The 21604-nt window shown below is 37.9% G+C and overlaps 1 protein-coding gene across 1 annotated transcript in view; it reads right to left on the reverse strand.

Moving 5' to 3' along the window:
- LAMA2 (laminin subunit alpha 2) overlaps positions 1-21604 on the reverse strand; it is a 636281-nt gene that overhangs the window by 446809 nt on the left and 167868 nt on the right. Inside the window, exon 4 of the mRNA XM_075554570.1 lies at positions 2739-2981. Within this exon, the coding sequence (XP_075410685.1) occupies positions 2739-2981 (243 nt within the window). The remainder of the gene's footprint in view (positions 1-2738; positions 2982-21604) is intronic.

The raw sequence follows: 21604 nt of genomic DNA on the forward strand, positions 1-21604 counted from the left end.
CCCTCAATGATCTGGGGAGGTGATATTAGTGAACGCAAGGTTTCAGAAAATATTGACCCAAAGATGGCTGTGGTTTCAGATATGGAAATTAGTAAGCAGACAGGATCAGGTGAATCTAAAGAGAGACAGGTAGGATGAAAGGAGCTAGAGGTGTACACTGGCAACTGGACAGTTATAGAAGTACAGTCAAGTTATTACAGAATCCAGAAAAGCCACTCCTTCAAGGTTTGGGTATCTGAGAGAAGTAAAACAATAACAAAAACAATAGCCACAGCCATAACAAAACACACCAAATTCACTATATGTGTGGCGGTTATGTTCTGTAAATTGACAATGAACTCTGAATTAGTGAACACAGCGACATTGCTCTTGAAGCAGACATGGATATAGGTTCCTATAAACCTCTGGTCACCACATTTTCATCAACTGATCAGAACAGTACCTTGTTTCTGTTTAAATGCATCTTATTTAACATTTATTTCTTGCAAATAATTATACACCCCATTCCTGTAAAAAAACATTGAGTAAGAAGGCTTTACAATATTGTTCACCCCAAGTGACCATAAACTACTGTGGCTTTCAGCCCCATAGCAATGCTGCCCGCTGTACTATTTCATCAGTCATTTTCTCAGGAATGCACGCCCAGCCACTTTCCCCTCTTTTGCCTAGCTTTGTCATGAGATGTTATATTGCCATTTCCCCCAGAACCCTGGCGAACAGGTCCATGAATGGCATCTTCACTTTTCTGGAGGCACAGCATTGTTGATTTGTTAACGTTCCCACTATTGCCAAGAGCACTGTAACTGGTTTAACCCGTCACACTGTTCTTGAGGATAGAGACACTAAATAGCAGGGTAACATTATGCTTGGGGGCCCTTTAAAACAATAAAACACTAAAGAAAAGCGCAGAAATGTGAAAAATGTGGCATTGAATAGACCACAACCAGACCCCAGTGGGGAATCTGAAAGTGGTTTACTGTCTTATACACGCCCACACATGACCATGACATGATTGTGAGCATGTACTTGGGGATAACAAAGTGGCAATTTTGGGCCAGTGGGCATTTCACAAACACAGACTCTGAAAATGGTTAGGACTGATTGCAGTTGACACTTACGAAGCACTTAGTGTGTGCTGCTGCTGTTAGATGCTGCTGCGTCAGTCCCACCGCACAGTGACCCCGAGTCGAACAGAACGAAAACTGCCTGCTCTGTGCCTTCTTCATGACTGAACACAGCTATGCAGTCGCTGCGTCAAACCTTCTTGTCGAAGGTCTTTTTCATTGACCCAGTGCTTCACTGAGTAGGGTGGCCTTCTCTAGGGACGAGTCTCTTTGGACCACAAGTCCAAGACATAGGTCTTAAGTGCTGTATGCTAGCACTGGTCTAATCTTTTAAAATATGATAATTCATTTAATCTTCCTATCAATCAGAAATAACTATTGAGATAATAACTGTTGTTACTGCTTTGTTCCAACAAATTGGCATTCTGTGATGCTCACCCCACCCTGCCACCACTCTCTCTCTCTCTCTCACACACACACACACCTGCAACACGATCGCTGAAGACAAAATGGGTACATAAGGAGATGTGGTGAAGACAGAGGATGGTGCCCAGCTATTAGAAGATATAGTGTCTGAGGTCTTAAAGGCTTGAAGTTAAACAAGCAGCCATCCAACAGTGAAGCAACAAGCCCATATAGAAGAAGCACACCAGCTGGTGTGATTGTCAGGTGTCAATGAGACTGGGTAATGGACATTAGGTGATTGACACCAAACAATAAACAAACAAACAAAACTGAATTGGTGAGAATGAAGGCGTTGGAACAGACCCAAAGCCCATCTATGGACAATGGAGCATCCCCCCCACAGAGGGGTCACAGGGAGGAGGTGAGCCAATCAGGGTGCAGTAAAGCACTAAAGGGTCATGCAACATACCTCTGTTTCTTGGAGGCCTCCTCAGCAACCCCATCCCTACCCCTCACCCCGCTATCACATTCTCAGAGCTACCTCTAAATCTAGACTAGACCAGAGCATGTACATAGGTATAGACACGAGATAAAACTCACAATATATGGAACCCAGCAACAGGTATGGGGATGGAGATACCAAAAGGGTAGGGGCAAGGGGGAGGGTAGAGGTGGCGAGGGAGGGTGTCACCAATCGCAATGAATAGCACAAAACCACACACCCCCCAGTCAGGGGGATTAATAACAGAAACCAGAGGGGAAGGGAGACAGTGGTGTGAGATTTGAAAATAATAGTCTACAATCTATCAGATTGTTCCAAAACTCCTTGTCCCCTTGAGATAACTAGTAAAGGTGGTCTTCTCTGTGTAGTATATTTCTTTACACATTAACTTCTTTGATCTACAAAGTCAGTCCAGAATATATATGGATCTAAGGCTTTGGCTTCTTTTTAAGACCTCCAATCATTCTCTAATTATTAGCCATTTCAATTGTCAGGAAATGCTCCCTATATGTAAAATTAATCATTGACTTTCTGTCGTAAACCAATTTCAACCTCTCTGATATTGGAAACAGGAGGCACATACTTGATGAAGGTAGTTAAAATTCAAATCACCTTAGGTTTTTCTCTTTTATTTAATAACTCTTTTAAATGTACTTCTGCTAATTCCTGCTTTCAAGTCTCGTTGGCATTGATTACTAATAGATGCGGTCTCTCTGACAGGTCTATTTTGCCATCTTAAATGTACTCGGTGATTTTTCTTATCTTACCTCTCCATTTTCTAAGGGGTGGATCTTGGAATAAAAGGAAGTGCAGATGACCTCGTCGTCTTTGGCGTATGATGGTGGCCCGGTGCGGGGATAAATATTGTAGAGGGTTAGGCACTCAGTGTCGGTCACAGCGTGATACTGCCACGGCTTGTACGTGACATCATCAAGAGAGCGCTCCAAGATCCAGTTCCCAGGCCTGGGGGAGTTGGCCGCTTTCACGATCACATAGGCAATCTGGAACACCTGGAAGAAGGGCCACAACAACATCACTTTTCATTCCACAGTCTTTTCCCTATTTGACGTCCAGGCTTAATCTTGCGATGTATTTTATGTCTGACTTTATTCTCTAATCTTATTATGATTATATAACATAATATTAAGCTTACATGCTTATATGTAAAAAAGTTTTGCTAAGACACAGTTTCATGATGACAGCATGAAATAGGTAAAGATTGGACTTCAATTCTCTAACAACTCTTTATTATCATCTTTCCTAACTTTTAAAGTTCTACAGTCCTCCTCTCCTAAAATACTGATTCCATTTCAATGTACTTACCCTAGTCTGTAAGAGATAGAATATGAGATAGAAATTCCATCGGCGAATAGTGCTTCATAGGTTAAAAGTAAAGTTTACTTATATTACTTAATCATCATAAAGTTATGTTCTTTGGTAGATTCAGGGTGGTACATGGAGCTTTGGAGAAATAGCCATAGATTTACATTTTGGTTCAAAAATTTATGGGACTCCGGGCAGATTATTTCCACCACTGATGTAGCAGATGGTTTATTTGTTTGTTTGTTTGTTTGTTTTCATCTCTAACCTTCATTTAATGAAAAATGAGGTCAACGATTACATAACTGAGAGTTTGGGTTACATGAGATAATGTACACAGAGCATTTGACCCCAGTCTTGGGTATAAATGCTCAATAAATAGCAACCATTCCATATCTCAAAGTAGAAAGTAGCAAAGAAAAATAATTATGATCATAGGCAGACAACTAATGGAAACTAGAACATATTAAGAGAAGACTTTCTATTGAAGCCAGCAAGACACGAGGTAAATGTGTAGAAAGGAAGGGGAAATTACAATAGGAATCATGTTATAAGTTTGCAAAGTCACCTATGAGAAAAATATAACTTGAAGACATTAAAGGAATATTTGAGATGTTGTGTGACACAGCCATGTGGCTTCACTCATGGAGGTCCAAAATCCATCAATGACTAAAAGGAATGCAGAGACATGGTGATGTGACATTCTTGCTTTATTTTGTTTTTTAAAAAGATACAAACTAGTCTCAATTGTCCCTCACTTCCAATGGTTAATAGTGTGCTGGAATAATGAACATGAGTGTAGACTAATTAAGCAACTATAAAGTATTCCTGGTTGTGTGGAGACAGTTATGGGACACAACTGAGAGTACAGGTTCACTGTGATGTGATCACATAGCCTACTCGCCACAGGAAAAAAAATGATGAAGGGAGGTGCCGGAAGTAAGTTGCATTGTCTTCATACTTATGACGTGAGATATTCACACACACATATATATAGTCATCAACAACCCTAGTAAAATTCCACTCTGACATGCCACACATGGGGTAATCAAGAGGCATAATCTATCAAAAGTGGCTGGGAACAATACTAATGTCTTTGTTAAGCTCTAAGGGATTGAAAAATATGAAAGTTTGGCATGGAAGAAGCTTAAGGGATGATTCTGATGCTGGTCCTTCAGGCACACTTGCATGCAGAAAGTAGAAAACCATTAGCTAAATGATTGAAAATAGGGCTGGTTTTAAGCGGAGGATATAGACAGAAGAAATAGTAATTAAAATATAGAAGCACTTTGTACCTGCTGGTAAATCTCTGCTTGCCCAAATGCCTCCTTTCTCTGAGAACATGTGGTTGACTTCAGTATAGTAAGGAACATCTAAGATATCTGTTCTGATTGGTCTAGGATTTGATTATTCTGTGTCATTAATGTCACACCTGATAGTCAATATTAATGAATTGTTCAGCTAGTAAGAGTAGCATGAATCGAACTGTAACATGCATGCTTCCATGTTCCTGTTAGCTTAACACAGGTATTTTCTTTTGTTAGAGTTTGAATCCCAGTGAACACATTTCCACCTTTCATGCACAGTCACTTGCAAGAGCTGAGGAATACATTTCTTGGGTGTATACTCTCTAATGTCTGTAGACTTAAACTCTTTTACTTTCTGCTTCCCAGTCTGTCTTTTTTCCATGGCCAGCATCATATAAGAGACAACGAGATAATGTAAACCCACTTCTCACTTACAAAGACCATCTCATTATGAAAAATTGGTGTCATATGAAATGGATCACGACCTCATCAGACCACAAAATGGAGAAATAGCCACATCATTACATACTTGCTAAATTGCATCATTACATAACTGCCAAACCACAGAGACTCCAGGCCCAGCCAAGTTGGCATATAACCAGAACCACCAGAACCAGCCTTATTCTCAGATTGCAGCTTAGCAGTTATTGTCAATGTCATTAATGCTCAAAGGAGTTGGAGAGTGAGGTTTTCACTACTGTCATAAATCCAAAACGTGACTAATGAGATAACAATAAATATTAGACATGTTATAATATATAAGGAATCCAAATCCAAACCCATTGGCAGAGAGTCAATTCCAACTCACAGCGGTCCTATCGGGGAAAGTTCCCCCTATGGCTTCAAAGACCGGAAGTTGTTACAAAACAAAATTGCCAGATCGTCCTCCAACAGAACAGTTGGGAGTTGAACCATTGACCTTGTGGTTGGAACTTTCACTACTATGTCATTAGGGTGATTTACAAATGCATATACATATTTTAAATCAGCATTGTTCCTCCCAGGAAAAAAACAATAAAAATTGAAAATCCCAAGTACCCAATCAGAAACAGGAAAATAGACTGAGATTATGGGTCAAGAGCTTTAGGAAGCAGCTCAGCAAGCAAATACAGAAGGAGCCCACTGCTCTTGCCGCTACAGTGTAGGTTTATGACATTGAAGCTCCTGTGTTGGTCCTGAAGTAATACATAAAATCCATAGGGGGAAAATGTATACTAAAAACTATGAAAACTCATTCTATAATTCCATATAATATTCACTGTTAAACTACATAGCAAGTCAGTCACTGTCTTGAAGGATATTAGAGAAATTTCTTTTCAAAGAGTATCCCCTTTTTTGTTTATTTTCTATGAATTATTTTATAAACTAGACAAAATTCATTAAATTGCTTGGCTAGTAGTATTTTGAATACACTTAAAATGTAGTAAAAAGCATGATCAGAAAATGGAAGGCTTCAGAACATGATGGTGAAATGTTAACAATTATTTTTTCAGTGCTCCAAAATTTTAATGGCCCTCATGGGGAAATGGGGGAAGTACCTATGCTAATTTTATTAACTATGGCTTGTGTTTCCAGCACAAAGACTTTTAAAGGCCATAATTCCAAAATTATATTTCTAGATGAATAACAATAAACAAAGAAAGCACCCCTTGAAAAGAAGTATTAAAATGCTGCCTACTAGGCTTCCATGAACCTAAGATATTTTGGCAGACACTTTTTTTATAAATTCGCTGCCCCAAATTAACAAACACACAAAATTCTAAACTATCTTACTAGTTACATATACTGTTTTACATTGTACAGTAACAAAGGATGCTTTACAATTTCTTACTACAATGTCACACATTTGCATGTCATCTAAAAATATTATTTAGTTATTTTCCTGATGCAATATTAAATTAGATGTCCCTGTTCTAAGCAGAATACCAAGAACTTGATCTCATTTTTGTTGGAACTAGAATACAAGGCTTTTCTGAGGAATACTTCTTTCCCAAAGTAACAAATAATATGCATTGACTATCAACTCAAGCTATACTTCCCAACCTTCTTCACTTAATCCAAAACTCACTGTCAGAGAGTTGATTCTAATTCATAGTGACCCCATAGAATAGAATTGCCCTGTGTTGGGTTCCTGAAACGGTTTAACTTTATGGGAGCAGAAAGCCTCATCTGTTTCCCATGGAGTGGCTGATGGTATTAAACTGCTGACCTTGTGATTAGCAGTCCAAAAGGTAACCCACTATACTACCAGGTCTCCTTTATTCATCTTATGAACAGTAAAAGATTACATTTCTACAGCACTTGGGTAAAATGAGAAGTCTGCATGAGCTGAAGTGACAAAACTCAGAGCTTCAACCACTCCAGACATGGCTCTGGGCTGAGATCTTTGCTCACCTGTATCACCTGCAGTAAATCTGGCATGCAAAATAGATTTTAGGACACAATTTGTTAGGTCTGGATTTTTCTTTTTTATTATTTTAAAAAATTATTTTTCAAAGCTGAGAGTGTACAGAACTTTTCAAATATCCTCTATTCTTCCTGATGATCTCTTGCTCTTTTCTTATATCTTAAGCTTCTCTTTTATTTCTTTAAAACCTATTTGATGTGTATATTTTATATTCTGTATCTGATTATTATAATCACTGAAAACTTTTAATTCAGATATTGCTATCCCTGTTCCTGATCATTGCCAGTTTTTGTTGGCACTTGTGTTTTGTGACTTGGGGCTATGGATGGTCTTAGTCATTGCCTCAGGTGAGTAAACTAACTGGGGGAATTGTTTAAGTCTACACTATAATTGGATACTCCAAAACTATATTTACACAGCTTAGCCTGTCATCAAATTACTTATCCAAGACTGTTCTACTTCATTTTAGAATTTGATAATGAAAATGTAAGGGTTTGTTAGGCTTGTAAACCATCATAAAGATGGTAAAATCAAACCCTGGATCCATTGACTGCTAACTGATTCTGACTGATAGCAGGCTTTATATGGAACCGTAGAATTGTCCTATAAGAGTTTCCCAGGTTAAATGCCTTCATGGAGAAGACTACCACATTTTAATCCTGCAGGGAGGCTGGTGGGTGTGAACAAAAGGCCTTTTGGTTAGCAGGTATATACTCGAATATAAGCCTACCCGAGTATAAGACAAGATACCTAATTATTACCTGGGAAACCCGAAAAATTGGTTGACTCGAGTATAAGCCTAGGGTGGGAAATGCAGGATGTGAAGTAACACAGAGACCAGAGGGGAGAGATGGAGCGCAGCCACAGACACACCTTACCAGTTCAGCTGCCAGTGTAAGTGAATCACTACGGGTGCTTCTGCGAATTGGAGCCGTCCACGTCATAGGACGGCTCTGATTGGTTAGATGGGAGTAAACAAACATTCAGAAGCCCTGCAGTGTCAGCGGGGCTTTGAATGAACAGCGGAGGAATGGCAATCACCTGTGAGATGTTACACCTCGCTGGGGTACCACTGACCTGTGTCTAAACCGAACCCCAGTTTTTCAGCACATTTTTTGTGCTGAAAAACTCAGCTTATACACCAGTATATACGGTACTTGGTCAACTTGACTTCTAATGATTGGTTAGTGGTAACACATTCTAACACATGATTTTCTTCTCTTCCTTCGTTTTCAGTAGAACAGGACCTCAGTAATCTAGTCTCAGACTTGATACAAATGAGGAAAGTTTCATTTGAAGTGTGACCTGCTCTTAGTTTATTTTGACAATGTACTGAGCTAGCTGGATTTGAATTCTACATCGAATGTATTTACCTCCCCTTATATTGCCTGCTGGCCCCAGCAGTTACGCACCTTGGATTCATTCAATCGATCTCTGATTGACTAATCTCTTTATCCACCAACCTGCCGGAGTCTTGCTTCATCTTCCTGCTTCCTGTTCATCAGCCCTGGTACCTACACCAGTCAGGAGAAGCCACCAGCTGACATCTGATCCTTGGACTTGAACCGAACTTGACACACCCACTTCTAAAACCATGTGCACTGATTTCTTGATATGAATCTCATCTATGTAATTATATATGCAACTTTTATTGGTTTTGCTAACCTAGAAACACCAACCTAAAACAATATATGTTAACATCCTACAAGAGGGAGAAACACCAAAAAAAAAAAGGTGAAGAGGTGAGGAGTCATGGAAAGTTACTGAGTGGTTTGATAAGTTATTTAAGTTGTAGGATACAAAAATGATAAACCAAAATATAAACTCCTACCTAATTCACAATAAGGTTTTTTGTTTGTTTGTTTGTGTAAAGCAATGGATGACTCCATGTGCATCCCAATTGATTTAACCAACTGGTACAAAGCCATATGGAAGAAACTGGAAAAATCTGAATACTCAATATATATTTATTTTAAAGCTGGTGTTTTGATTTTCGGGTGTGATAATGGCTATGTTTACAAAAAGCAAAAGCAATGCCTTATCCTTAACAGATACATAATAAAATAATTATGGGAAAAGTCCTATATCTAAAATTGCATGAAAATAATTGGCGATGGAGGGTGGGTATTTTGCTGACTGCAGAGCTGATTCCGCGGGCCATGGTTTCACTTTATATGTGGACTTGGGGAACAGCTGAGTCCAGGTACTAGTCTCTACACTTTTGTCTATATTTTAAAATGTTCACAGAAAGGATAGAATGTAGTACATGTGCATCTCATTTGAATAAACAAATAATGCTCTTTCATGTAATAACATTACAACTACTGATAATTTAGAACTTGTTCTAATAGAGAAAACAGACAATGCATATTCCTAAAAATCTTGATAAATGCTTATCTCTGTTTCATACTGTGATTATGCTGTATTTGAAAGGTGAAAATATGTCTTAATAATTCTTTCAAATTAATCATCAACCCCAATAGATAATATTTCCCCAGAAGTTATCAAATTTTAGTCCAGTCTTAAGAAAAGTAGTAACCCAAGCAAATGTAAAATCCAAACTGACATGAATTAAATCCTCCCTTGGTTTTTTAATGCGTTGAGGCCTCCATGCTTCATTAAGTCGCTGTCATTTTTTCACAATGTGAGCTGCAGATAAAACCCAGACAAGCATTGTCTTTCGCTCTAGCACTGTCCTTGGCATCTATTTCCTTCTCACAGATATTTTCTCTCGTTTGAAACAAACTATGGTTTCAAAGGATTGACCTGCCGCCTGTGAGCAAGTCATTGGCACAGCATGGTTTTCACACAGACTACTGGTAAAAGAGCAGGTACGCCGAGTCCCACATAGAACATGACAGTCCTTTCAATGAAACCGTCAGAGAGCACAATCTTAGTGTGAATTACAGACTAACAGAAATGCGACAGTTTAAAGCCTGCCTTTAAAAACCATCCACCCTGGAGAAATCCCTGGCATTGCCTTTGTTTTTATGCTTCTAAGTTCCCAGGGTTAGAAGAACCTCTGAGTTATCCAATTTACGACAATCCAGACATGAATGAATCACTCTAGTTCAAAGCATTTGAGAAATAATAGCAAAGGTTTGCAGTAATGAGAAAAGTTAGAAATATAATGTTAACATTATAGAATAACAAATCAAAGGCAGAATGAGACTTTCTAATCTTGGTTCATGAATTATTTCCACAGCTTAGAGTTGTTTTATACTTATTCCATTTTAGCTATTTTAACTGAAATTACATCGGCTATTCCCATGCCTATCATGTAGTATCCCACTTTCTTGGCCTTCTCCAGGGAGGCCGTTGAGAGTATTCAGTACTTTCTGCTGTTTATTTCTTCATCACCATTTCACTCTTCAATGCCTGATAGTAGGCACTTCCCATCGCTCCTTTGCAATCACTTTAAGAATAGATATCAGTGGCCTGTCTGAGAATACATATTCTTTGTCTCCATCCTTGTCTGCTTTTTGGTCCCTACAGATTTTAACTCTGCCCTCCTATCTCTTTATGAAATTTTCTTTCTTTTTGAAATAAAATATTTATTTATATTTTAGATATTTCCATCAAGAGAAAAGTTCTTAGTTCATTCATTTGCCTAGGATGTACAATAAGAGGATAAAGTGAAGACCAAGTCAGTCTTCAGAGGACAATGCAGACCTGATTTTTGTCTCTAAGCCCTGTCTTGGTACTCTTGCTACAAGACTTTTGAATTTATATTACCTTAAAAAATGCGTAACCCAATGTTCTAAACTATTTCTTGAATATATTTTTCCTGCAGAAAACAGCATTTACTTTAGTTTCTACTATGCAACCTAATCATCGGGTGGTACAAATAGTCATGTGGTACAAATAGTCGATGGATGGTAATCAAGAGTCTGGTGGTTCAAATACACCTACAGACACTTTGGAAGAAAGGCCTGGCGATTTATATCCAAATAATGAGCCACTGAACTTTGTATTGAATAAAGTTCTATTCTGATAGGCAATGAATCAGAATGGATTTGATAGTACTTGGTATATGGTAAGAACATACTTTGTGACAGTCTGTTTATCATGCAAAAACTCATTTCTACCAAGAGGACCTATTTGAGATAGATAATTAGGAAATTGAAACAAGGGCGATAGAATAACCTCATTACTTCTGAGTTGTTTCTGACTCATAGCAATCATATTGAAGAGACTACAACTTCCCATAGAGTGTCCAAGGCTGGTGTGTTAGAACTGCTGACCTTCTGGTTAGCCTCTGAGCACCTTAATCACATACCCCACCTCAAAAATGTCCACATCTTAGTGCTTACAATCTCTGGGTATACTGCCTTGCAGGGCAACACAAATTTCATAGAAACGGCTAAATTAAAGAATTTAAAATGAGTAAATAACCTTTGATTATCTGAATGGGCCTGAAGGGTAATAACAAATGACCTTAATAATGGTGAAAGGAGATGCAGTGAGGCAGGGAGGGACAGACTCACCCTGCCTTTGCTGGCTTTAAGGATAACGAGTGAGGCCATGATTGACAACCTCTGCCAGGGGTCCACAAACTATGGCCCGTGGGCTGCATGTGGCCCACCAAGGACATGTATCTGGCCCACCAGGTGTTTTTACCCCGTTTTGTTTTTTACTTCAAAATAAGATATGTGCAGTGGGCATAGGAATTTGTTCATAGTATTTTTTTAAAACTACAGTCTGGCCCTCCAAAAGGTCTGAGGGGCAGTGGACTGGCCCCCTGTTTAAAAAGTTTGAGGACCCCTTCAAGACTCTGGAAATGGTGAGGAAGTGGAGTTTCTCCTAGAGATTCCCGAGGGAATGAAACTCTACTCACATCTGTGTCTGGCCTCAGTGACCTCTGGGCCAGACCTCTAACCTAGAGCATAGCAAGACGATAAACTTTATCACTTTAATGCACCCAATTTGTGAGAAATTTTTATGGCAGCAATGGAAAATGAGTATATTAGGTAAATTGTGTCACTTCATATGACTAGGAAATTATGGAGCAATAACTCCAGTTTGTTAAAAATTGTCTTTTGCCTAATAATACCTTCTAGCCTATGCATGCTTCAACAACAGCTCGACAGACATTTTCCACCTTAGTTTACAACCTTGAACAACTTCCCATGTCCCAGGTTTATAACTCGAATTAATAACTGAGTATATCTTATGTCAATTTTATTTTATGATGAAACAATCTTTCCCTTTCCTTACCAGAAAAACATAACAAACAACTAAGTTCTAAGTTGCTGGTAAGGGAAACTACAGATACCTTAAATTGTCTAGTAAATTCCTTAGATAATTCATGATTAATTACTGTTAAATCAGCTGAACAAGTGACCAAAATGGAATGCCACTTCTGAGATGATTTAAGAGATTCAGTGACTACATCAAAGATTTCTACAAGGGCTTAGAGGTGAATTTACTCAATAATAATGTCAGTAAGTGAAGATGGCTCATTCTTTGTCCTTGTCGCAGTGAGAAGGCTAACAAGGTAACAATCTTAAATATTTTCTAAATAATACACTCTTCCTTCCAAATAAAAATTTGCAAAAGAGACTATTCTGTCAAGGTTTGTCAAGCTGGCCTCTACTCCAAACTTAAGGAGGTGACCTCCCTCACCAATGAAGTGTGAAGAGTGTAAATGAAATGAAAATTGAGAAAACTGTAGAGTTTAATGTCATTTCAGCTGAGACTTAAAAATAAAGATAGGAGATGACACTTACATAACTATAGAGACATTTTCTAAAAATTGAGTGCCAAAAAGTCATCACAAATATTTCCAAAAGGCCACCACTTTTGGAGGACATATGATAAAATTTTTAAAACCACAACCCTGCAAGTGTTTCCTATTCTGCCTGGATTTCTCCTAAATTTCTTAGAATCAGAGACTCCTATAATTGTTTGCAACTTTAGTGAGCCAACACAAAATTGACTTAATAAGGACTCAGCATCAGACTTCTGAGACCCTGAAAAGACTCCTATCAAACAGATAACACATAGACTCTGCTACAAACCTCTCTGTGCTGATTTAACGAACACATTGTGCTCTGCTAACACTACCAAAAGTTCTCTATGTTCAACTAACTGATTGTCCCAGAGTAGAAGGTCCTTTGTCTGAATCTAACTCATCACTATAGAATGTCAAAATTCACTAATCAAACTAGGCTATATGACACAGGAGCCAAACAAACAAAAAGGTTTAAAATCAGCAAAAGAACAAACTCTAAAAGTGGAATTTTACCAATTCAACAGGCTGTGAGTATGACATGCCGACTGGTTTACAGTTGTTCAGGAAAAAAAATGGCCAATGACTTTGGACCCATTTTTGCTCCATCTTTTGTGAGCTGTCAGCCTTAATAGGGTTAATTTAGTTAAAATTCTTCTGTGGAAGAACCTTACACACAGTTAAACCTGCACACACTGAAAGTATGACAGAAGAATGTCACTGAATTCTGGTGATTAAGTCACTAAGCAATAAAATATTTCATCACAAACTTTGAAGCAATTCTTAGCAAACTGCGTTTCCTTGTTTCTTTCATCATTAGGCAATCAAACTCCATCTCAAACAAATGTTTTAGTCCATACTGAAGGTTACAATCCTTGATATTCATCAGCCAATACTTTGATTGTTCTTCACTCTCAGCCAGCAAGGCTGTGTCATATGCATTCCGCAAGTTGTTAATAAGCCTTCCTCCAATCCTGTTGTCATTGTCGTCTTCATATAACCCAGCTTCTCAGATGATTTGCTCATAATACTATTGAACAAGTATGGTGAGAGGATACAACCATAACACACACCTTTCCTGGTTTTAAACCATGCAATATTCCTTTGTTCTGTTTGTACAACTATTTCTTGATCCATGTACAAGTTCCTCATGAGCAAAATGCAGCATTCTGGAATTCCCATTTTTTTCTCAAGGTTATCCACAGTTCATTATTCCTTTGCATAGTCAATGATACACAACTTGAATCGTTGACTGCTTTTGCATAGTCAATGATACACAACTTGAATCATTGATTGTTTTTGCATAGTCAATGATACACAACTAAGCATCTTCTGGTGCTCTTTGCTTTGAGCCAAGGGCTATCTGACATAAGCAATGATATCCCTTGTTCCATGTCCTCTTCTGAACCCAGCCTGATTTTCTGTCTGTTCCCTGCCATTGTGCTGCCACACAGTTGTTGGATGATCTTAAGCAAAATTTTATTTGCATGTGATCAATATCAATGATATAATTCTATAGGTTGAGCAATTGATGGGGTCACCTTGCTTCATACATGGCACAAATTTGGATCTCATTCAGTCAGTTGGCCAAGTAGTTGTCTTCCAGATTTCCTGGTGGAGATGAGTGAGTGCTTCTGGTGTTCTTCAATCGGCTGAAACATTTCAATATGTCTCCTATCAATCCCCAGAGCCTTGGTTTTAGCTGTTGAATTCAGTGCAGTTTGAACTTCTTCCTTCAGTACCATTTGTTATTGATCATATGCTACCTCTGGAAATGGTAGGCTGTTGACTAATTCTTTTGGGCATTGTGACTCTATGAATTTTCCTATTTTTAAGCTTCCTGCATCATTCAATACTTTTTGCTTATGGAATCTTTCAAGATTACAACTCAAGGTTTGAATTTTTATTGGGTTCTTTCCATTTAATACATGCTGAGCATGATCTTCCTCCTTGTTTTATTTAATTCTAGGTCATTACACATTTCATTATAATTTTGAGTTTGCCTTCTCGAAGTGCCCTTTAACACTTTTGATTCAGCAATTTGACATCTTCTGTTCTTCCATTTTCTTTAGCTACTCGATGACTAAGAGCAAGTTTCAGAATATCTTCAGACATACACTTTGATCTTTTCTTCCTTTCCTATTTTTTTAATGACATTTTGCTTTCTTCATGAATGATGTTCCCTGTGTCCTGCTGTGCTAATCAGGTCTTCTGTCACTAGTGTTCAATGTGTCAAATCTGTTATTGAGATGTTCTGGAAATTCAGGTGGAATAGACTCAAGGTCATACTTTAGCTCTTGTGAACTTTTTTTCATTTTCTTCAGCTTTATCCTGAACTTGCATATGAACAATTGGTGGGCTGTTTCATAGTCAGTCCCTCGTCTGGTTTTTGCGGCTGATATTGAGCTTCTCCCTCATGTTTTCCCACAGATGTAGTCAATTTAATTTTTCTGTGTTCCATCTGGGGACGTCCATGTGTATAGTTACCTATGTGTTGTCAAAAAAAAGGGCCTTTTCTATGAATAAGTCGTTGTCTCTGCAAAGCTCTGTCCTACATCTTCAATTTCATTCCCAGCACCAACTCCATGTTTCCCAACGACTGCTCTTTCCTCTTTCCAATGTGTGCATTCCAATCACCAATAACGATAAATGCATCTTGATTGCATTTTTAATCAATTTCAGAAGTCATTGGTAAAATTCTTTGACTTTTCTTCACTATTCTTTGGTATTGGTGCATAGATTTGAGTAATGGTTGTATTTATTAATTGGATTTCTTTGAAAGCGGATAGATATAATGTAATCACAGGCAGCATTGCGCTTCATGATGGATTTAGCAAGTTCCTTTCTGACAACGAATGCCATGCCATTCCTACGGATTGTATGATTCCTGGCATAGTAAATCACAATTTTCTTATTCAAAACGGTCAATACCAGTCCATTTTAACTCACTCATGCCTAAGATGTCAATCTTTATGCATTTCATTTGTGACCACTTCCCATTTTCCTGAATTTATGCCTCACCCATTCCAAGTTCCCATTATTACAAGATTTTTTCAGCTGCTTCTCTTTATCTTGAATAGTCCCCCCTCAGAAAGTAAAATTTCCAATGACTCCACTCCCACAGAATTCACCTGACTCATGCCCACGGCCTACTCTCCTCCAAGAAATCAGCCAGTCCTCAGTCACATGTCAAGTGCCCTTTGATGTGAGGGGCCACCCTGTGGCAGTATCTCAGACAGTGCTCTGCTTCTTTTGTTTAGACTTTCAATAATTTTCCTCCACTCTCCTCAGCACAAACTCAAAGACAGAGTGTTCATCTTCACTCCTTCAGAGGGTCAAAGTCTCTGCACACAACTACGTCAATCAGGACTAATTATTATCTTTAATACTTGCAGGAGAAAATACTTTTGGCAACTTAATGTGACAAATGAACTCATGGTCAGCTGCTAATCTCAGTGTGAACAGTTTGAAGCTACGAGCAGCTCTGTAGGAGAAAGAGGAGGTTCTCTGCTCCAGCAGAGTGACAGTCTTGGAAACCCACAGACCAGTTCTGTCCTCCGGTTTTATGGTCTTTATCAATCTGAAGGGACTTAGTGGCAGAGAGTTTGGGTTGGAGCATTGTGATGAGATGATTGAAGAATTTGTAATAGAAAAGTTTTGTAGTATAACATATTAGAGAGGAAATTTTAATAAAAGTAAATAAAAATAATTTGTTGTAAGCTTGATTCTTTGATTATTAAATTGCCTTTTATGACATATTTTCAGATTTTCCTTTATACTTATAGCATTTATTATGAAATAAGCACCAAAGTACATTTTAAAATAAATAACTATACAAGTCTTAAAGACAAATTTTTCATTATGTTAGATCAAATGAATTTTACATTGACTGTTGAAGCAGCCAAATTCACTGACTAATTTTTATTATTGTAGACCACGAATAAAATTCTTTTTGCAGAAAGTGTGGTATATAATAAAACCCTAATAGCCTGCATCCACTAAAAATGGTATGGTCCCGTATACCTCATTCTGCAATACTAAAAGAATGGTGGCGTTGAGTGCTTTTGTGTCAGCCCTTATCACAGCTGTCTTATGTACAACAGGACGAGTGATGCTGGGTCCTGTGCCATCCTGAATCATTTTTTAGAATGGTTGAGCCTATTGTTGCAGCCACTGTCCCCAGTCACCTTCTTTCAGGCTGTCCCCCTTTTCATCAACTTCAGTTTGCAAAGCAGAGAATGGTTTTCTGATAACAAGGCCCAGGTACTTGAACCAAATTCTTGGCATTCTCGCTGCTAAGAGTATTAGTTTTCTCACAGCTTGGGGAACTCTTAATAGTCTTCACCATGACATCATTCGAATGCATCGATTCCTCTCTGGACTTCCTTAGTCCTCATTCAGTTCTCACGTGCATACAAGCTGGCTGACAAATGGCTTGGGTCAGGAACACCTTAGTCCTAAATGTTGCTCTTTTACCCTTTATATAGATCTTGCATCGCATTTGATTTCTTGATTTTTGTTTCTATGAAACCTGATTGTGGATCCATGTAAAATAAAATCCTTTCCAACTTCAGCATTTTCTCACTTATCACAATGTCTATTGATCCGGTTATACATTGACTTTCTTTACATTAAACTGAAATCCATTTGACGGCTGCAGTATTGCTTTTCATCAAGGGCTGCAAATAAGCATGCCATGCATTACTGATGAGATTTCCTCCTCCCCTGATGCCACGTCCTTATTCAGATAGCCCACCTTCTCATATCATGTGCTTAGCATACAGATTAAATAACGATGATGGGATAGTCCAAGCCTGATACATACCTTTCCTCATGTTAACCCATGCCTCTTGGTCTTATGACTAGGTTGCACATGAGCACTATTATTATTCTGGAATTCCCACTTTTCACAATGACATTATAGTTTGCTATTATCTCCATCATTAAATGCCTTTGCTTAGTCAATAAAATATACGTAAACATCTTTCTGTATGCATATATTCTTATGAATCTGCTTTGAATTTGTGCATCAATGTTGATGCACAGCTGGCAAACATTTTTATTTTATCTTCATCAAAATTTTATTTGCATCTGAGATTAATGATATTGTTCATGATACCTTTCTGTGGAATGTGCTCAAATGTGGATCCCCTCTAGTTAGTTGATCAATAGCTATCTTTTAGAATGCTTGGTATAGATGAGTGAATATTTTTGGTGCTGCGTATGTTTGGGTTTTTTAAAAAGCATTTTCATTGGCAATTCATCATCTCTTAAAACCTTGTTTTTTTCCTTCAAAGCAGCTTGGAATTCTTTTAATACCAATAGTTGATCATATGATACTTCATAAAACCACTGAAGATATACCAATTCATTTTGGTACAAAGACCGTATAGACCTTCCATCTTTTTATTTTTTAATGTCGCCTGCATAATTCCATGTTGACCATAGAATACTTAAATAACACAACTCAAGGCTGGAACTTTCCCTTTTGGCTTTTTACCTTGAAACATACTGAGCACATTCTTTCCTATTGGTTTTCTAATTCTGTCACCGTAATTTTCATTACAGTGCTTTGCTTTGTCTGCTAAATCTGCAGTTTGAAATTCTCTGTTCAGCTCTGTTAATTCATGATATCCCCCATTTCTTTTTCCTTTGTACATATAAGAGCAAGTTTTAGAGTTTCTTCTGTTGTCTACTTTGGTCTGTTCCTTCTGTCCTTCTTTAGATGATCCTGTGTGTTCTGGATGTCATCCAGCTCCTCGGGCATTGGGTCACCAGTGTGCCATGTGTCAAATCTGTTCTTGAGAAGGTCTGATATGCTTAGGGTTCCTGTTGGTTCTTCTGTACTTGTTTAAATGTTCCTCAGTGCTAGCCTAATTTGCACGTGAGCAATTAATTGTCTGTTCCAGTCAACACCTGGATTTGTATTGGTTGATGGTATTGAGCTTCTCAATGTATTATCTCTTCTCAGAGATATAGTCAATATGGTTTCTTTTAATTCCACCTAATGAAGATCCTGTGTAGTCACCACTTATGGTATGTTGTTGGAAATTGTATGTGTAACAAAGAAGTCATTGGCTTTGCAAAATTCTGTCATGCACTCGGATCCTTCCTCCTTGTCCCCTTTTTCACACTCTCTCCACTGGGAATCGTCAATGCATCTTGATGGCACATTTCATCAATTTCAAGCTGCAAAACCTAGTCGAATTCTTTGATTTCTTCATCACTGACTTTAACTGTTGGTGTGATCATTTGAAGGATAGTTGTATTTACCTGTCTCCATTGTAAATATGTACATTTATGTAATATATATGTACATTTATATATATTCCTCTCACAGGCAACCTTGAACTTCAAAATAAATCTTAAAATGCTCTTTTTGATTATTGTGATGCCATTCATGTGGAATTTTTCATTCTCAGCATAATAGACCATATGATTGTCCAGTTCCAAATATCCAGTACCTATCTACTTCAGCCTAATAATATCTAAGATATGAATCTTTCTTCATACTTTCTATTTTACTTTTGAAAACTTGAAATTATCCCAGATTAATATTTTATACATTTCATGTGCTGGTTTTATTAGATAATTCCCACTGTTTTTGTAATTTTGCATTAGCCAATACAGATCCTAAAATCTGTGATCCCTCCACATCACTAAGGTCCATTTGATTTTCCCAAGTCATAGCTTGAGTGCCCTCCCACCTGCGGGGCTCATGTTCCATCACACAATGCTTCACTGCTCTTCCCAAAGTCTCAGTGGCTACATTTTCAAACTTGGACTTCATCCTCGTCTGTTCCTGTCTGGAAGCCCCACCGACACCTGGTCATTATGGATGCCCTTCTCTCGTTGGAGAGTCCTGTGGTAAAGCTTGCAGCAGAACAGCAACAGACAAGGCCTCCTCGTACGACCAACAGACCGCAAAATTATAGTTGAATTTTAAAAGGAGTTAGAGTTTGAGTAGCTTATCCACTAACATATGTGTATGTTTGTGTGCATAACTCATACATCCCATCTGAATGCACGAGTAAGCAGACCAGGGGACACCACAGATTACTAGTGTGTAGCTCCCTCAGATGCCGCAAACCATCCTTGATTTAAATCACTAAAAAATTAATCTCAGGACTTGAAAGAGGAACTTGTACTATTACTGCCCAGGGGCTAATTTGCATAGTCTACCTATAGATCAGAGGGAGATATAGTTAAGAAGCTAACATCCTAAAAACATAGAAAGGAAATTTCAGAGATGAGAAATTTCAGTTCAGCAGTTCACCTTTAAACAGCTATTAATTGGGCACTTTAATGCCAGTTTGCAATCATCACATAGATGCTGGAAAAAGTCTTGGGGATTTGAAAAATGATTAGCAAAAACTCTTACACATCTCTTCACTTAAATAACATTAACTCAAACCAATTATTCAATACCAGCTTCAAGTATAAAATATTGTGTTGTCAAATTTCTAAATATCTTCTTAGGGATATGTGATTAAAAATAAAAACAGGTATTTGACATATAAAGGGCACTGTGTGCCATAGTCACACAGTGGATTACACATCAGGCTGCTAAATGAAAGGTAGGCGATACTAATTGACAGCCGCTCTGAGGAAGAAGCTGAGGTTGAATGCTTCCCTAAAGATTCATTTCCCCAGGAGCCCCAGGGAGCAGTTCTCCTCTGTCCCATAGATGGCTCTGAATTATTATCAACACATGACAGTGGGTTGATTGTTGTTTGACAAATATATTAGACAAGTTCATAATTAATAATTTTATAATGTTTATTTTACACCTTGACCATTTCAACACTTTATACTACAGAAAAGCATGTTATACCCTGTGTAGAAAAAAATCATTGTTATCTTCTGTCTGTGGATATGTTATCTTATAAAATCCCGACTATAGGATTCTAGTAGGTCTATTCAAAAAGAGGGCTTTAAGTGCTATGTTGATGAGCAAATATTGGGACAGGCTTCCATTGTGTTTAATGGAGAGAATTTAAAGCCTTTCTTTAGGAAAATCAATGGAGAACACTGAAAATGAAAACACAAGCACTTAAACATTTGAAAATCATTTAACCAAATATTATCGATAGTAATTTCCTCAGATATCTCACCACAGTGTTGTTACTGTTATTACAGTTGAAATTGTGTTGTATAGAAAGTTATTATAAACGACCTGAAATTTCTGAAGATATTAAAAGGATACTTAAATTGACCAGTAGGTAGCATTTAATAATTCAATAACTATCTCTTAAACATTTTGTCAAAATCCAAAGCACATGTAAACATTCAAACAATCAATTCAGAGTTTCACATTATCTGTACATATTGTGAAAGATTTAGTAATGCCTTACTTAAAAGCACAGTTTGAAATGTAATACTTCATCGCATGTGCCCACTTTTCTTTTCAGTGAGATGGTTGCACATATTGGTATATGGAGTTTTGTATATAGTAGTGTCTTAGGCTGAATTCTCCATTGCAGAAAAACTAGTGAAGTGTAGATATACAAATATGTAGAGAGAGATTTGTTTAAAAAATGGTTCACACAACTGTAAAGTTCCAAATTTATGGCCAGGCATTGAGCTGCTGGCTCAAGAGAGATTGGAAGCTGACAAATCCTAAACTTTTCAGCTCAGGGGGCACACTCATGCATCATTCCCCAAGAACCAGAGATCAAAGAATGATGATCTCCATAGTTTACACAAACATGATCGTTCATTTCCTCACTGATTCCTTTCAAGTCATTGTGGGCCTGTCCTTCAGGCCCCATTGCAGCAGTGGAGGAAAAGAGTCCATGACTTAACTTTCTCTAACGCCAGTCACAGTTCAAGATGTCAAATGTGACAGGAATGCTTTCCACTGCTTTT

Source organism: Tenrec ecaudatus, chromosome 7 (assembly GCF_050624435.1).
Source record: "Tenrec ecaudatus isolate mTenEca1 chromosome 7, mTenEca1.hap1, whole genome shotgun sequence".
Taxonomy (NCBI): domain Eukaryota; kingdom Metazoa; phylum Chordata; class Mammalia; order Afrosoricida; family Tenrecidae; genus Tenrec; species Tenrec ecaudatus.